This window comes from Wyeomyia smithii, chromosome 3 (assembly GCF_029784165.1).
Source record: "Wyeomyia smithii strain HCP4-BCI-WySm-NY-G18 chromosome 3, ASM2978416v1, whole genome shotgun sequence".
In the NCBI taxonomy this organism is placed as follows: Eukaryota; Metazoa; Arthropoda; class Insecta; order Diptera; family Culicidae; genus Wyeomyia; species Wyeomyia smithii.
In genome coordinates, this window is record NC_073696.1 from 205,788,186 (window position 1) to 205,803,173 (window position 14,988).

The window sequence follows — 14,988 nt, forward strand, 5'->3', positions numbered from 1 at the left end:
AGTTTAGGGCCGTCATTACTTGCTCGAGTGCTCGATCATGTTGTTTTTCATCTTCGCCGAACACCAGAATATCGTCGATGTAAACAACAACATTTTCGCATTTCGACAATATTTGTTCCAGTATTTCCTGAAACATTTCAGGTGCACACGACACCCCAAACATGAGACGCTTGTACCTGAAAACTCCTACGTGACTGATAAATGTAGTGATATGTCGACACGATTCGTGAAGTTCCACTTGATGAAACGCTTCCTTAATGTCTAAACGCGAGAATAATCTGGCCTTCTTTAACCGTGGCAGGAAGTCATCGAACGTTGGCATAAGATGCCCTTCTCGTTTGATCGCTAAGTTTGCCCTTCGCATATCGACGCATAGTCGTAAATCCCCGTTATCCTTGACAATTGCAACTAGTGGTGAAACCCACTGACTGTACTCTTCGACAGGTTCAATAATATCAGCACTCAGAAGTGAGTCTAATTTTTCTTTGATTTTTCCCAAAAGAGCCAGTGGTGGCCGACGTACGTGTTGTGTCACTGGCGAGATTGTTTCGTCGATTGGAATTTTCAGCTTGATACCCTTCATCTTTGGAAATGGATGCTTTTTTATGTGCAGCATATATACTTCTGGTGGATTAGTGCAGGGCAGTCCCAACGTCAATACTCCCAGTTCCTTAGCAGTGGCTCGTCCCAAAAGAGGTTGATTTCCACCTTCAATAACATAAAACGTGGTGTCGATAGACATACTTTCCGGTTGGTTTGGAACTTCGATTCTAGATTCAAAAACTTACTTAACAATAAGCGGTCTCGAGCATTGTCCGTATGCTCTAAAGGTTTGGTCTGAATGTGTTCGTCGGTTTTTAACTTTTATGCCTTGACTTTGCATTCTGTCCCAAGATATATCATCGATAATGTTTTTCTGGCTTCCCGAATCAATAAGAACTTGAAGAAGGACTCCACCAACCGTCACCCACAAATACTCATCACCATCTCCAATATTGAATATGAAATTTGAATCATTACCTTTTTCATCGTTTTCGATTGATCGAATCTGCTTGAACCGTGGTCGTTTATACTTTTGTTCGGAGTACCTATCGGCATCATCGATTCTCCGCTTCATAGAATGACGATTCTGACCTAGGTTTGCTTGTCGAGACCGACAGCACTTCGCAAAATGTCCAAGCTTGCCACATTTATCACATGATTTGTTACGAGCGGGGCAATTGAAATCAGATCCATAGTGACCAGTTCTACCACAGCGAAAACAATCTACCTTTTTCAAAGACTGCTGAATCCGATTTATCTCAATTGGTTCAGCATGTTGAGTATCACGTACCGTTGACATTTGTGTGGCTTGGTATCGAATGGATTCATGCGCGTTAACTATTTTCACAACGTCGTCCAGAGTTAATTTTTCTCGTTCGAGAAGTTTCTCTCGTAGATCATTAGAAGACATCAAAATAACTTTATCAGTTACGCAAATTTCTTGAATTTCCTGTATGGTTGAACCAAAATAGCACTTATTGGCCAGCTCCATTGCTCGTAACATAAACTTGTCCAGCGGTTCTTTTTCTTGCGGCTTGAGAGACCAGAACTGAAATCTCTTGTATGCTTCGTGCTGCTTTGGAGAGAAGTAATCATCAAGTTTTTCTATTGCTACTTTGAAAGGGTCGACTCCCATACGCTCCTCTACTTCAGCTCCTGGGATACTGCTGAAAACTTCTTGAACGTCTGGCCCAGCACGGGCGAGAAAAATATGCTTGAGACGGGTTTTATTTGTGACACCATTTGCCAATGCCAGATACTCGAAGTGTCGCTTGTACCGTTTCCATTCATCTCTCACTTCGCCCGGAGGAAGTGATTTGAACTTAAAATTTGGAATATCGAATTTGTCCATCTTACTTAATATTTTGAATCCTAATCGTATCGATTCTCCTAGGATAATTATTAGTTTTGTAGGTTGGATACCTGTAATGTATAATATATGTCAGTTTCAATTCTCTGTTTTTCACGTGAATTATTGTAGCTTCTAAAATTTTCAATAAATAAACTCTAACATCAGAAACAAAATATCACTACTAGAATTTCTTTTTATCATTATTATTTTTTTTTTACCAGCGATGCGCTTTACTAGCGATTTTAAGAAACTGGTCTAATTAGCAATGCATTTTCATCATATTTTCCTTCCTCTATATATGGGAAATTAAACTGAATCGCACATTTGTGCTTGTTATTCTCTTTTCTTACACATTTGTGTCATTTTCATACTGCGCATTTGCGCCAGGTATTTTTCTACTGCGCATTTGCACCAGTGCTTTTCACTTTTTTTCTGCTGCTGCACATTTGTGCCAGCCAAAATGAACTCGTTTGCATAAGCCATTGAACTAGCCTTTTTCCACTTATTGGATTGTTTTTCATCTCCTTGTTGCACATTTGTATCAACCACATTGAATTCACGCCTTCTTTAGGCTTCAGATAATTCACGCGATATTCTTTTTCACGCATTATAACCTACAATTCAATGCATTCGCTACACCAAACTTCCATATCAAGAATCTAACATCTTTGAATGCAATTTTTACGGATGCATTTCTATTTCGCTGCGACCCTGTTGTTGAATGAAAAACATCTTACCGACTGTTTTGAGTGCAGGTAAAATCCGAAGTTTGAAAAATCCTGTCCTCCGTCGCCAATTTGTGGAACCCTTGCCGGAATCGATTTAGGAAATATGCTGCTCCGCAAAACCAAACGCTACACACTTACTCTTATACACATCTAACTTTATTTATCCAACTCTTGGCTTATCTCTCAGTGCTGAGTACAGTAGTATCTTTATGTACGATGGTCTCAATACCCCGGTACCACACGGTCTAACAGGGCAGTTTGTTATTCAAAGTCGGTTATGCTGATCACAGCCTTTGCGCTGCCCCTACAGTGGGGGGTTAATTCAATAAAGTAAAAATTGGACAACTACAACAGAGTTTGATTGCATCCCGCACAGAATGTCTGCTTGTGTTGATGCCAGAAAATTATTAACCTTCAATGTTTTGTTTATACATTGAATAAACAACACGGGGGGAATAATGGCAGTCTGGCGACACACGCTGAGAAAAACCGCGCTGCTCCTGAGACGTGGTGACCAACCACAGGGCTAGTGCTGCTGCTAAGGTAGGACGACTGCTGTTGTCGATGTCTAGAACTATTATGAGCGGCTTCGACTGAAACAGGCTCTTATATAGGCCAAATAGCATGTTTTCAATTGCAAGGTATATGATTCTGTCGACCGGGCTTGGGAAGCAATCATATAACGACCAATCAGAGGTTGAATTTTTAGTTTTGACAAGGCCTTCTGTTTTCAATAGTACAATAGTGTGAATAATAAAATTACAATAATCTTATTTTGGGAAGAATCTTAGAAGATTTTCCAATCTATTGCAGCAAGAACGAAGGAATTTCATCGAATACTAACCGATTTATTAGCATTTGAAATTGGACATATTTTTCACTTTTTTCGGTTGTAGATTTTCATTTCACATCCCTATGTAGCCGAACTTCCTGAGAGAAGTATTCTACTTCAAAACGGTTATAGACCTAAGTTTTCTTTCAGGAATTCTACCCAAACTTATTACGGTTTCAGGCAAATTTTAAGGTTGGATGCCAAGCCCAGTTACCCTAAACCAGAGCATTTGTAGGCAAAATACAGATAAATATAGATTTTTTTACGGTTGCATACAGATTTTTCAATAAAATCTGGCAGCTCTGACGATGACAGAAAACTTACACTCTCTTTGCAAACAACTAATAAACTGTATAACTCTTGCTCAGTATGCCAAACGAATCTACACACTTATTTATTTTTTTTTTTTGGCTAGAAACCAGCCAAATTTCGCTAGGTTTTGCAGCGGCACTGAATCTGGCTATGAAATTTCTTTTTATGAACGGTACGCAGTTGAAAGGATACAGCCGAAATTCGTTGGTTGGAACACGACTGACACCCAACTAGCGAATCGTGTTCGTTAAGCCTGTAGTACACTCTTTGTCTAATGGTCAAATATTTAACCTTCTGACATAATGGTCAAATTTATTTGACATCATGGTTGTTGTTTGCCCGTGTTTGCCCCATGTTAAAATTAAAGAGTGACAAATAATTATCTTTGACCAAATTTTTTTCTGTCAAAAAGTGACAAATATTTGACGTTCGGTCAAAGAGTCTACTACAGGCTTTAGTTTGATGAACTGACAACTGGACAAATTTTTCACAGGGGAGTGCCGATTGCTTGTTGTCTTCTTGAAAAGATTTCCTAATTTCATTGCGGTAAAACTATGTCAAAGAAAATGAACTTTGCTCATCTGTCTTGCTGCTTTAGTAAATATTTAATGTATTTGGTCAATACTTTTTCATACTAAAAATCCAACGAGAAGCGAAATGATAATGCGCAAGCACATCTGTAACCCGCAGTAGGAGATTTGCTTATGATCAGATGTTTAGGTCATCGAACTTAGCTAGCGTAGAGAAGCGCAGGGAAATTCTTATTAGAAAATCTAAACGCAAGCATGCGACAAAGTGCATGTGTCAAGGCCATGCAGGGGACAAGTGTTATTAGTCTATCCTTTCTTACCTCATACGGCGTGCGCAAGAGAATGTAGAATAAAAATAGATTCATATGTGTGAAATAGGAGAAAAACTCCAGTTGCCGAGGACAAATGTATACGTATGTGGATAACTTGTATACCAGTACGCACGCACAATTGCATAGATTGTTCTGAGATAGGATCAAAATACGCACTCAAAGCAAAGGGAATAGCAAATGCGCAAGTGCGAGTTCAGTAACCGCGGGAGGCTTATAAGACCTCTAACTAGGCTATCTCATTCTTACTTATACTAATACTAGATTTTAGGAATCAAATTTTCTGTATAAAAACCCAAGCAATTTAAATACAATTTAGTCTACTCTTGGAATCAGTGTTGCGTTCATCTTTATTCGAATCCATTCTTAGTGGTTCTGCCCGGTCTTCAGTCGAGAAATCTTCAGATTTGAATGTTTCCCAAACGTTCGCAGTAAGAATCATAGATTCGCGCTGGAAGTTTAGAAATTCATTCTCACTCGTTGATTCTCCCGCACGGAAGATAACGGATAATTGTCTCTAACTCTCGTTCTCTGCGCGTTCCATAAGGAATAAGCAAGAAGGCAGTAAGGACAACTATCCTGATTAAAAGGCATTCACTAGTTGCGCAACATCCGAGGAAACTCCTGTAGGTGCCCGCTCGAGCTCACAAGACCATTCCTTCGCACGGTCGAGTAAGAGCGCGGGGCGCTTACAACATCATTCTGCTTCTTGCCCAAAAATTGGAGGATCGCGACGCAAAAAGAATACGACGAAAAACAAACAGCCAACCTAGGGGCTAGACACCTTTATTTTTATGAAAAATATTTCGATAATATTGCACGATATTGGTTGATATATTTTGATATTTATCGTTTATCTGTCAATTGACAACCTCCAAACGATAATGTAACGCTTGATGTAACGGCAATGAGCTGATGATATAGATAGAGGGGTGCCCGAAAATGGAACGGTAAATACTTTTTAATATTGAATATTGGAAATATCTCGCAATATATCAATAGTGTCTTACCCCTAGCAGCCAACAATATACCTCTTAATTACACACAAAATGTTGTAAATGTTTAACATGTTTTTTTTTTTCAAATTACGCGATTGATTATGCCAGAGATGATCTGCATGAAGTGTCCAGCTAATAGCGCTGTGAAACAAACTTACCAATGCTGAATGGATTAAGCGTAATAACTAAACATGTTCACAAATTTTGAACAACTATTAATAATATAATTTTATTTTAATAATATTTTTTCACTTTTCGGACCCCTGAAATGCATTTGAATGACGTCGAATTCTGACATTAGAGTGCTTTTAGTTGGGTGACAGCCCAACTAACGAACACCCAACGAGCGAATCACCACTGTATTATGGTGCGGAATGATGAGCAGTGGCATTATTCAGGTGCAGAAAGAGTCAGGCTGTTGATTGTTTGCTTATCTGATGTTTTAGCACAGAGAACAGATTAACAAGCGACGAACAAACAGTTTGAGAAAAGTGTGTAAAAATGTGCATATGTGCCACGAAATATTCTCCGAATTCAACCCCTCGTCATGCTAAAAGGTAAAGAAGTGTGATTTCATTGAACAGCCTGTATGTTTATCAGTGTATGTACTTTTCACTCCCTTTGGTACTGACGTGAAAATACATTTACTATGCCGTTTGCTCCACGACAACATACATAAGATATACGTAACACTCAGGAACAAATCTTACAAAAAAGTTGGTACAAAATAAACTGCACGAATGGTATCACCCTCTGAATAAAATCACTAGTTTGATTAGTTTAGGAAGGCAGTGTACCTGCATTTGTCTCCTTCACACTCGAAAAATGCTGCATTGTCTTTGTAAAGAACTTTTTGACAGTTCCTTATGGGATTTTCATTGGGGCTCGATAAAGCCGAGAACAAGGAAATTCATTTTGTTTATTAATTGTCGAGCTATTTGACAAGACGGGGTACGGAGTACTATGGGGCAACGTATATCAGAAAAAAACGCCAGTGTTACGTATGTCTTATGTATGTGGTAGCGACATCACACTTTACTTTACCATTCAGCATGACGAGGGGTTTAATTGGGTTGTTTAGCTATATCAGTTTGAAAATCGAAGAAACGACTTGCGACATTCGATTTTTAAAAAAAAAAGTAGAGGTCTGGCGCCACTGAATTCAGCACACACCCAAACTAAAGGCCTAGAGTCACTAAAAGCTCCAATCGAATTATCAAAAATCGTTCCAATCGAACATGAGCAATGTTAAAACTATGATGAAAGAACTGTTGACTGTTCGATTGGAACTTTTAAGTGACTGTCGGCCAAACTTCAGCTCTAGGACTTTAACCCAAACCACATGTTCGATGTCTTGATACCCCAATAAACGGATGATAATTTATATGGCTTAACGATACCCCAGACAGTCGGAACTATATATCCCGAATTAGTTGTTAGGCACGTTTTATGGTACTTTTTTAACCATTTCGCCAAAAAGTGCCAACCCTTAAAGGCTAAAGAGAAATATTTATATTTCGATATTTATCGTTTATCTGACACATTCATATCACTTCGACAGACTCCGACAATAATGTGCCGTCAAGGAGGTGTGATACAGGTAGACGGGTCCCCAAAAGTGCAACGATAAATACTTTGTATTGGGTTGTTTAGTTATATCAGTTTTTTATGTCATCTGAAAGAACTGCATTTTATAAGCAAAACGTGATTTCCAAAAATTTTCTATCGTTGTCCTTCGCTTTTTAAATCACAGTAAATACTTTTCAATATTGAATATTGGAAATATTTCGCAATATATCAATAGTGTCTCACCCCAAGGGTGTACCGATCAATCGTCAAAAACTGGGTACAATTTCACTCATTTTGAGGAATGAATTCTCGACTACTTTGTGATAAGGTCGTATGTCTAAACGTAAACAAAACGAGTGAGAGTTATATTCCTTGTACTTCATAAGCACAAATCATCTCTCACTAGTTTTGTTTACGTTTAGACATACGACCTTATCACGAAGTAGTCGAGAATTATCTCAAGAAAAATGTGTGAAATTTTACCCATTATTAAAAAAAAACCTGCATCCATGCAAAAACGGAAAATTTGTGATTATCACTCAAAAGAAAATGAAAGTGAAATCAATTATTTTTAAATATTTGCAAATGTACAAAAATGACTCTTATCCACGAATACAGGAGAATTTCCATATGCTATCATCAATAGGGGGTTTTATTTTGGAAAAATAAGTGCTTTTTCTCATACTTATCGATGACCTGACTTTCAGTAAGCACTTCATATTTTTTCTTAAATCTCTACGATTTTCTTTGATTTTTAAATTAAAAAATTAGATTTTTTAATATTTTCACTAACTGACAAGTAGTGCAGAAAGTGACACTTCTGCAGCTGGAAAATATAACCCTGGTAGGGCACAAAATGACATTTCTGCTGCTGGCTTATGGAAAATGTAACCCTGACAGACCACAAAATGACATTATTACTGCTGGCCTGTGGAAATATAATCTTAATTAATTTTCTTAATTTCGAAGACATTAGAGCTCGTGTGAAGAAGTGGAAGCCTAATAGTCGGTTGATTACCCGCACCCAATTTAATATTTTCACTGTAATGTATGCTAACTTTCAATGGGGACCATTTCCACAGATTTCTTATGTGTGAAGACATTTTTTATGGAGTGTGAAGACATTTGAAAAATAACCTGGCACCCCTGTGTCATGATTTCTTAACGGCAGGGTTTGTCTTCAAATCACTTACAGTTGTTAAAATTCGAAATCGAGTTTTTCAATATTTGTACTGTTTAAATTAAAAAAAAAGTCAATGGAATATGTATTTTTTGACATTTCTTTTTAAAAGAAAGAATAATATACATACCCCTAAAACACCCTATTGTCAGAATTCTTTGCAACAATGGATTCATTAAACATAGCCACTAGTCTATATAGAGTTCTCCAAGCGAAAACACACAAACACTACGACACGGCCCGCTTTACACTGTATATTGAAATTTGTGAGAGTGTGAATCAAACTCGGTAGTTTTTTATGCTCTCTTTCAGATGACAGTTCTCACAGGTGACAAAAAATTCTTACAGCTAACAAAAAATAAATCGTAAACATCGCACTAATACAAACGCACCTGGAGAACTCTATACACTTTGTGTTAAACTATCTGATTTAATTTTATACGTGGTAATTTCGAAAAACTCAACGATCTTTTTCAAAAAAGATGGAACTTTCAACTTGAAAACGCAAAAGCTTTTGCAGTTATAAAGCGCATAAGCGAATATCATTTTTTGAAATTCTTCACAAGGTACACAGTTTTGAAAGATTACACCGGTGATGCTTTGTTAAATTTAACTGAGCTAGTGTACAGGCACAGACAGACGTCCAAGCAAGAACAAAATTTATAGAAAATTTCGTGTAAATTTTCAAAGAGAATTGCGTTATGAATTTCTTGTATACTAGCGCCGCCTGGTGACCTTATCGCTACAATACATTTTTTTCGCTGGGGTATGAGGCTGGCGTCACTAGTAGCGCTATCTGGTTACGAATTGCTACTACAAAAATCTTTGGGACTCAGCTTGGACGTCTGTCTGCGGTACAGGTTTAATGTTGGATTGAAATGTGCACTGTAAAAAATCGACACGTTACTGCCAAGTGAATTCCACTTACTTCTGTGCTAATAGATGGAACATTTCATATCTACGTGGAACACACTTGGGTTTCAGCACATCTGTTCAACTGAAGAACCAAGAACATTTCATATCTACGTGGAACACACTTGGGTTTCAGCACATCTGTTCAACTGAAGAACCAAAAACGAGACAAAATCTCTTTATTTTGAGTATCGACATCTAGCGGTGGAGAGCATGCATTTTACACTCGAAATTTCATTACGCTTATATTCCATTCATTCAACAAAAGGACTGTATGAGCTCTCGCCGCTTTTTCATCGAGAGAATCCTCTGTTCTCCCCGGTACTGGTATGGCGAGGGTGCCTTTTCATGACAAACGTACAGTACCACCCGCATGCGTGCAACGGTTTTTATGTAGATATATTTTTAATGAATTTCATTGTTGCCCAAGTTGAAAACTGAATATCTTGACTAACGACAATCAATTTTTACATTGTACCTAATGAAGTAAGCAGTGTTTGTACAGCGCGTCTGATATGCATTTCTAGCAATGTTAGGTATAAAAAACGGTACGAGAAATAAATATTGTCGTTGATCGAGAAATTCGGTTTCCAAGTCCAAGGAAAATATTCAAATAACAGGTTAAAATAGTTTTAGCAGTCGTGAGGTGTACGATCCAAGAAAATTTGTTAGACAATGTTTGAATGGGTGAAAGATTTTTAGTGTAATTTGTTTCATTGACGTTTATTGTGAATTGTTACTGAATTTCCACTTTAAAGATCTCTTGAATGCGATTCTGTCTTAGCTTGATTTTGATGGATTTAACTATTAAAGATCACCTTTTTGCCTGGACATTAAAGCAAAAAAAATAGTATTTTGGTACATGTTCAAACTATTGGAGCGAACTGTACGAACGATGCACTGTAAAATCAATGTAGGATGGAACAGCAAAAAATGAATGCGAAAGCTTGGGCACCGATTTGCTGCAGAGTTTTGTTCGAAGTTGCATATCTGTTCTGTGGTTTCAGTTCACAGCACAAAATCAAGTGTGTTACACTTCGGTTTGCCATGTCATGCATACCAAAATCAATCATTTTACACTCAGATTTCAATGCTTACACACGTCAAATGCCAAAACACGTTAAAATTCCGTTATTCCAATAAAAATCGATATTGGTCGACATAACAGAATGATTAGGTTCGTTTATTAACATTCATATGCAAAAAGCAATAGGGATTAGCGTTCGACTTATTTTCAGTGTGTAGTTAAAACTTTGGAAAAACACATATTTTTTATCACGCTTAATTACAAAACTTTTCATCCACTCCGCACATTATCACCTTGTTTATTTACATTGCTCGATTGGTACCCTCGTTTGACACTGATTTGGTTCCTTTGGTTTCTTTGCGCGACTCTATATAAACATAGACTCTGGTGTAGTCAGCCTATGTATAGGTTCGCTACTCTGGTGGAAAGCTGGATTGGTGCACAGCCCTAAAATGGCAATTCTAACATACACCATTTTGAGAAATGATGCTAGAAACAGTTGTTTACAAGTAAGTTTTTATTGTCAGGAACTAAAATAAAACACCGAAACGGTTGAAACATCAGCATTTTTTCAGAAGGAATAAAAAAATCTTGACTGAAATATGTTTTTATAATTGATTATAGTAGATACGTGATCTGCAAAATATTTTTAGTAACTGAACTATGAGTTCGTCGAACGAACTAAACGAGTCCATTAGACTTTATACAGAGCAGGTATGTAAAAACTGTAATGTCGAGTGACACTAGGTATATGCCCAAATCAGCTTTCTCAGGTAGAACATGCTCTGGCTACCACGGAAAACTCAAGCGAACGAAAAGATTTAGAAAATCTCAAGGATGATCTAAATGAACTACTCCACCTAACACGTGAAACATTAGAACAGGAGCATGGACAGGGCACTAGCGCCTCAAGTGATGGTGGAATGAAGGATGAGTTTGCGGCATTCATGGCCGAAATAAATGATTTGGATTGCGATGATCAGCACCAGTCGGATCGAAATCCTTCTCCAAACGATGCATCGGAGGCCCTTGCAGATCTCATAGGAAGTAAGTGCTCTGCTCCACACCTTCACCGATGGGGTTCAAAAGCGTTTCACAATGCGCTTATATGCAGTCTCGATGCATCCGATAACCATGACATAAAGATGAAAGTGCTGTTCATCAATCCGACCCACCAGGAAATGATACCTTGTCCCTTTTTCCTAGAAGGCGAATGTAAATTTGATGATGATAAATGTCGCTACTCGCATGGAGAAATGGTAGCTTTCAGTGATCTAAAAGACTATCGTCAGCCACGCTTTGAACTATTGGAAAAGAAGGGTTGGCGGGTTTTAGCGAAACAAAAAAACCGTTTATGGGCCAAAGGCGCCGTCAAGGAGGCTGATTTCGACAAAAAGATGTGTAAAATAATTATAGACGAAGGAAAACAAATGCTAGAGTTACCATTTGAAGATATTTTACCTTTGGAGGACGAAGGTGACGATAATTTACTTTCAAATTCTGATGATTCTTCGTCAGAAGATGATGGTACTCTCGATGATGACGCTGCATTTCGACAAGCCGGAATAATCCAACGAAGTTTGCTCAATCCAGCTCCATCACAACGGTTGGGTGAATGGGAGAAATATACAAAAGGAATCGGTTCTAAGATAATGATTAAAATGGGGTATGTTGTGGGTGCCGGACTAGGCAGTAAAGGAGAAGGAATAGTGGTTCCTGTTAGCGCGCAAGTGCTTCCACAAGGAAGATCATTAGATTATTGTATGGAGTTGCGTGAACGTGCGAACGGTAACAGTGACTTATTTAGTGTTGAAAAGAAACTTCAACGACTGAAAAAAACACAAGAAATGAAAAATGCGAGACAGCATGGGAAAAATGCGAAACGTAAGGTAGATGTTTTCAATTTTCTTAATAATGAAATATTGGGTAACACGACGAGCGATTTTTCCGGTTCATCGGATAAAAAACAAACAGCACTACCGGAAAAACTTGATTTGCCTAGTTGCTCATCCAAAAATTTGAACATTGCTAGTCTGAAGTTGTCGCAGCACACTAGGCGATTGACAGGTGACATCGAACGATTACAAAATTCCCTTGCTCGGCATCAGCCAGGCTCACAAGTTTACTCGAGTCTCAAGAAGCAGATTGCCGATAAGCGTTCCGAAATAGCACAAATGCAGGTTACTGAAAAAAGCATCAACCAAGAACAGCAGTTACGATCCGATAAACGTAAAATGACAATATTTTAAAATGAATTAACAGAAAGAGAAATCTTTAATGAAGCACCGATTCATAAGAGCTGTGGATTATGCATATGTACGTTTGTTCATGTGCACATTGCCGTTAGCGATTCACTTTAGTCGGAACCAGGTTCAGTTGTAATAATTCTATTCCGTATTACCTAGACAGCGCTTTAAAGTTTTGATTTAATATCTAAAAGTAACTTTCAGATATTTGTATCTAAAGGAAAGATATTGGTAATCATTCAGTTGTAGTTAAAATATGTTTTCTTACTGAACTCTCCAGTAGATTAATTGCGAATAAATTGCAGCTTATTTATTAACTCACCAGTTAAGTAAAATGACAAAAATTATGTCACCTCTGCCGAAAATCAAATATAAATTCACAAAAGTACACAACAGACTTGCTCAATTTATCAATTGGTTGGCGCCTTTTTCAAACACAATTTATAAAAAGAAATTGTTTATATTTCCTTAGTTTATTTTCTAGTTAATTTTGCGATAAAATGTACATGCTTTTATACCTCTAACTTTGGACCTCAGTAGGTTATTTTGCCACTCGAGCATGGATAACTGCTTTTGTTTCTTTCTTAAATACGTCTCCAATAATTTTAAGCACACGCACGTCGTTAATTTCTTCGCGTATTCGGTGAAAGCAATTATTCATGATATTTTTCACAATGTCGTCTTGCCGCTTTTGTTGCTGTTCGCCCTGAGCAAGCTGCTCTTGCTGTAAAGCAGTGACTGTTGCCCGACAACATTGTAGATCATTTTCCAACGCTTTATTTGTTTGTTGTAACAGGGTTCGATCATTTTGACTTGCAGCTAGTTGTTCCTCTAAATGGTTTATATCTTTGGCAGCTTTTTCCGCCATCGTCATTTTCTGCACGAGTTCGGCGTTTAATCTTTCGATTTCTTTGCTATTCTCGAGGCACTTTTTTTCACTCGACTGAACTTTTTCACGTAGTGATTCTGCTTCGTCATGCAGTAATTGGTACCGTTTTTCCGCTTGAATCAGCAACTCATCCATTTCAGGGAACTGTTTGCTAGATGTAGCTTCCATCTCCAAATTTCTTACTTTTCTTTTCAACAAATGGTTCTCTTTTTTCAACTCTAGTACCGTTTCTTCTAAATGTAAAATATCCTCATCCTTGTCGAACGTTGATTTTGCGTATCCAGAAGGTCCAGATGGATTTAGTAAATCGATTTTGTCCAGAACTCGTTCCAGCTTGGATTCAATTTTGGACAAATTCATTCGCAACTCTGAGCTTTGCATACGGTTTTCCGTCATTAACATATTGAAATTACAATCAGCTGTTGTTTGAAGCAGGTTTTGACCAGCTATGGCTGTACTGAGTGCATTTGAAGAAGGTAACATCTGCATTCCAATACTAACCGGATGAATTCTGCTTCCGCTGCCTGTTCGTCGATGCCGGGGAATAGTTTCAATTCGAACGTCTGTGTCAGATGAATCACTTATTTCTGTTCTGCATTGTTTCTCCTGAAGTAATATTGGTTGACCTACTTTTGCTATACGTGAAATTAAGTTAATCTTTTTTTGATCTGTGGAATCAGAGTCTGGTTCTTCTACAACCGGAATAGTCGTTCTCGAAGCTGGGATTGGCCTACACATTGCTACGTCATCTTTCTGCTTCTCGACCACGCAAACCTTAACGATAATACTCAGTAGATGTTCTCGTTCAGTCGGTTGATCAAACGAAACACTCCAGAAACATTCATCGTCACTATGAAATTGAAGATAGTTGCTCTTAAGGAACATCTTAGTCGATGTAGATATATTGACAGTGGCTAAGACATCGGTTTTAGTTCTATACAAAAGCACCTTGTACCCGTCTTCAGAATTTAATAATGCTAGCCCAAGCTTTCCTTGCGAGACGTTTTCAGTTCCGACACTAAAAAAAACAATCGTCTAGAGTTCGATCGACGCACCGTAATAGTACTTACAGTTTGTATGCAGCAACAACACTAGCCTGCACCAATTTCAACGTTGCAATCGTTTTGTCCGAAATTTGCTCCTGTTTATCTTCATCTGCTTGCGTCGAAGAGGGGGGGACATATCGAAAAGAAGATGATCCATACCGATCAGAAAGCCGATTTGATTTTGGTACCTCTGCAGAAGATACGGTTTTCGGAGGACTGCTCTTCGAAATACCAAATACTTTCGCCAAACTAGAACTAAACATAATAACATTAAAAAGCATTGTTACAATTTTGCATTCCTTCCGCTAACTTGGCAGTTGGCTTGAAAAACTCGTCGTCCTCGTCAGATTTACGATCAGTTTTATTCGCGTTTAGTGGCATTCTTAAAACCAGATTACGTTCAATATTTTCATTGAAGAATGCACTGATTATGGATAACCATGATATCACGAAAAAAATTAAAATTTGTTTACAACTGACTCAGGATTGTCCGTAA

The 14,988-nt window shown here is 37.9% G+C and overlaps 2 protein-coding genes across 2 annotated transcripts; one reads left to right on the forward strand and one right to left on the reverse strand.

Moving 5' to 3' along the window:
- Positions 1-10,800: 10,800 nt before the first annotated feature.
- LOC129727183 (zinc finger CCCH-type with G patch domain-containing protein) lies at positions 10,801-12,950 on the forward strand. The gene is made up of 2 exons (XM_055684740.1): positions 10,801-11,025; positions 11,076-12,950. The coding sequence occupies exons 1-2, from the start codon at positions 10,975-10,977 to the stop codon at positions 12,558-12,560; spliced, it is 1,536 nt and encodes a 511-aa protein (XP_055540715.1). The 5' UTR covers positions 10,801-10,974; the 3' UTR covers positions 12,561-12,950.
- Positions 12,951-12,997: 47 nt separating this feature from the next.
- LOC129727182 (uncharacterized) lies at positions 12,998-14,988 on the reverse strand. Its single transcript, XM_055684739.1, has 3 exons — positions 14,803-14,988; positions 14,517-14,747; positions 12,998-14,464 (listed from the first exon to the last, which is right to left on the reverse strand). The coding sequence occupies exons 1-3, from the start codon at positions 14,871-14,873 to the stop codon at positions 13,099-13,101; spliced, it is 1,668 nt and encodes a 555-aa protein (XP_055540714.1). The 5' UTR covers positions 14,874-14,988; the 3' UTR covers positions 12,998-13,098.

What these genes read in the sequence shown, in the direction of transcription:
- LOC129727183 (XM_055684740.1), top strand. Translation starts at nt 10,975, where the DNA reads ATGAGTTCGTCGAACGAACTAAACGAGTCCATTAGACTTTATACAGAG. An exon ending in TTAGACTTTATACAGAGCAG is followed by an intron (nt 11,026 to 11,075) that starts GTATGTAAAAAC and finishes TGCCCAAATCAG; the next exon opens with CTTTCTCAGGTAGAACATGC.
- LOC129727182 (XM_055684739.1), bottom strand. Translation starts at nt 14,873, where the DNA reads ATGCCACTAAACGCGAATAAAACTGATCGTAAATCTGACGAGGACGAC. An exon ending in TTTTTCAAGCCAACTGCCAA is followed by an intron (nt 14,748 to 14,802) that starts GTTAGCGGAAGG and finishes TATTATGTTTAG; the next exon opens with TTCTAGTTTGGCGAAAGTAT. An exon ending in GTTGTTGCTGCATACAAACT is followed by an intron (nt 14,465 to 14,516) that starts GTAAGTACTATT and finishes TGTTTTTTTTAG; the next exon opens with TGTCGGAACTGAAAACGTCT.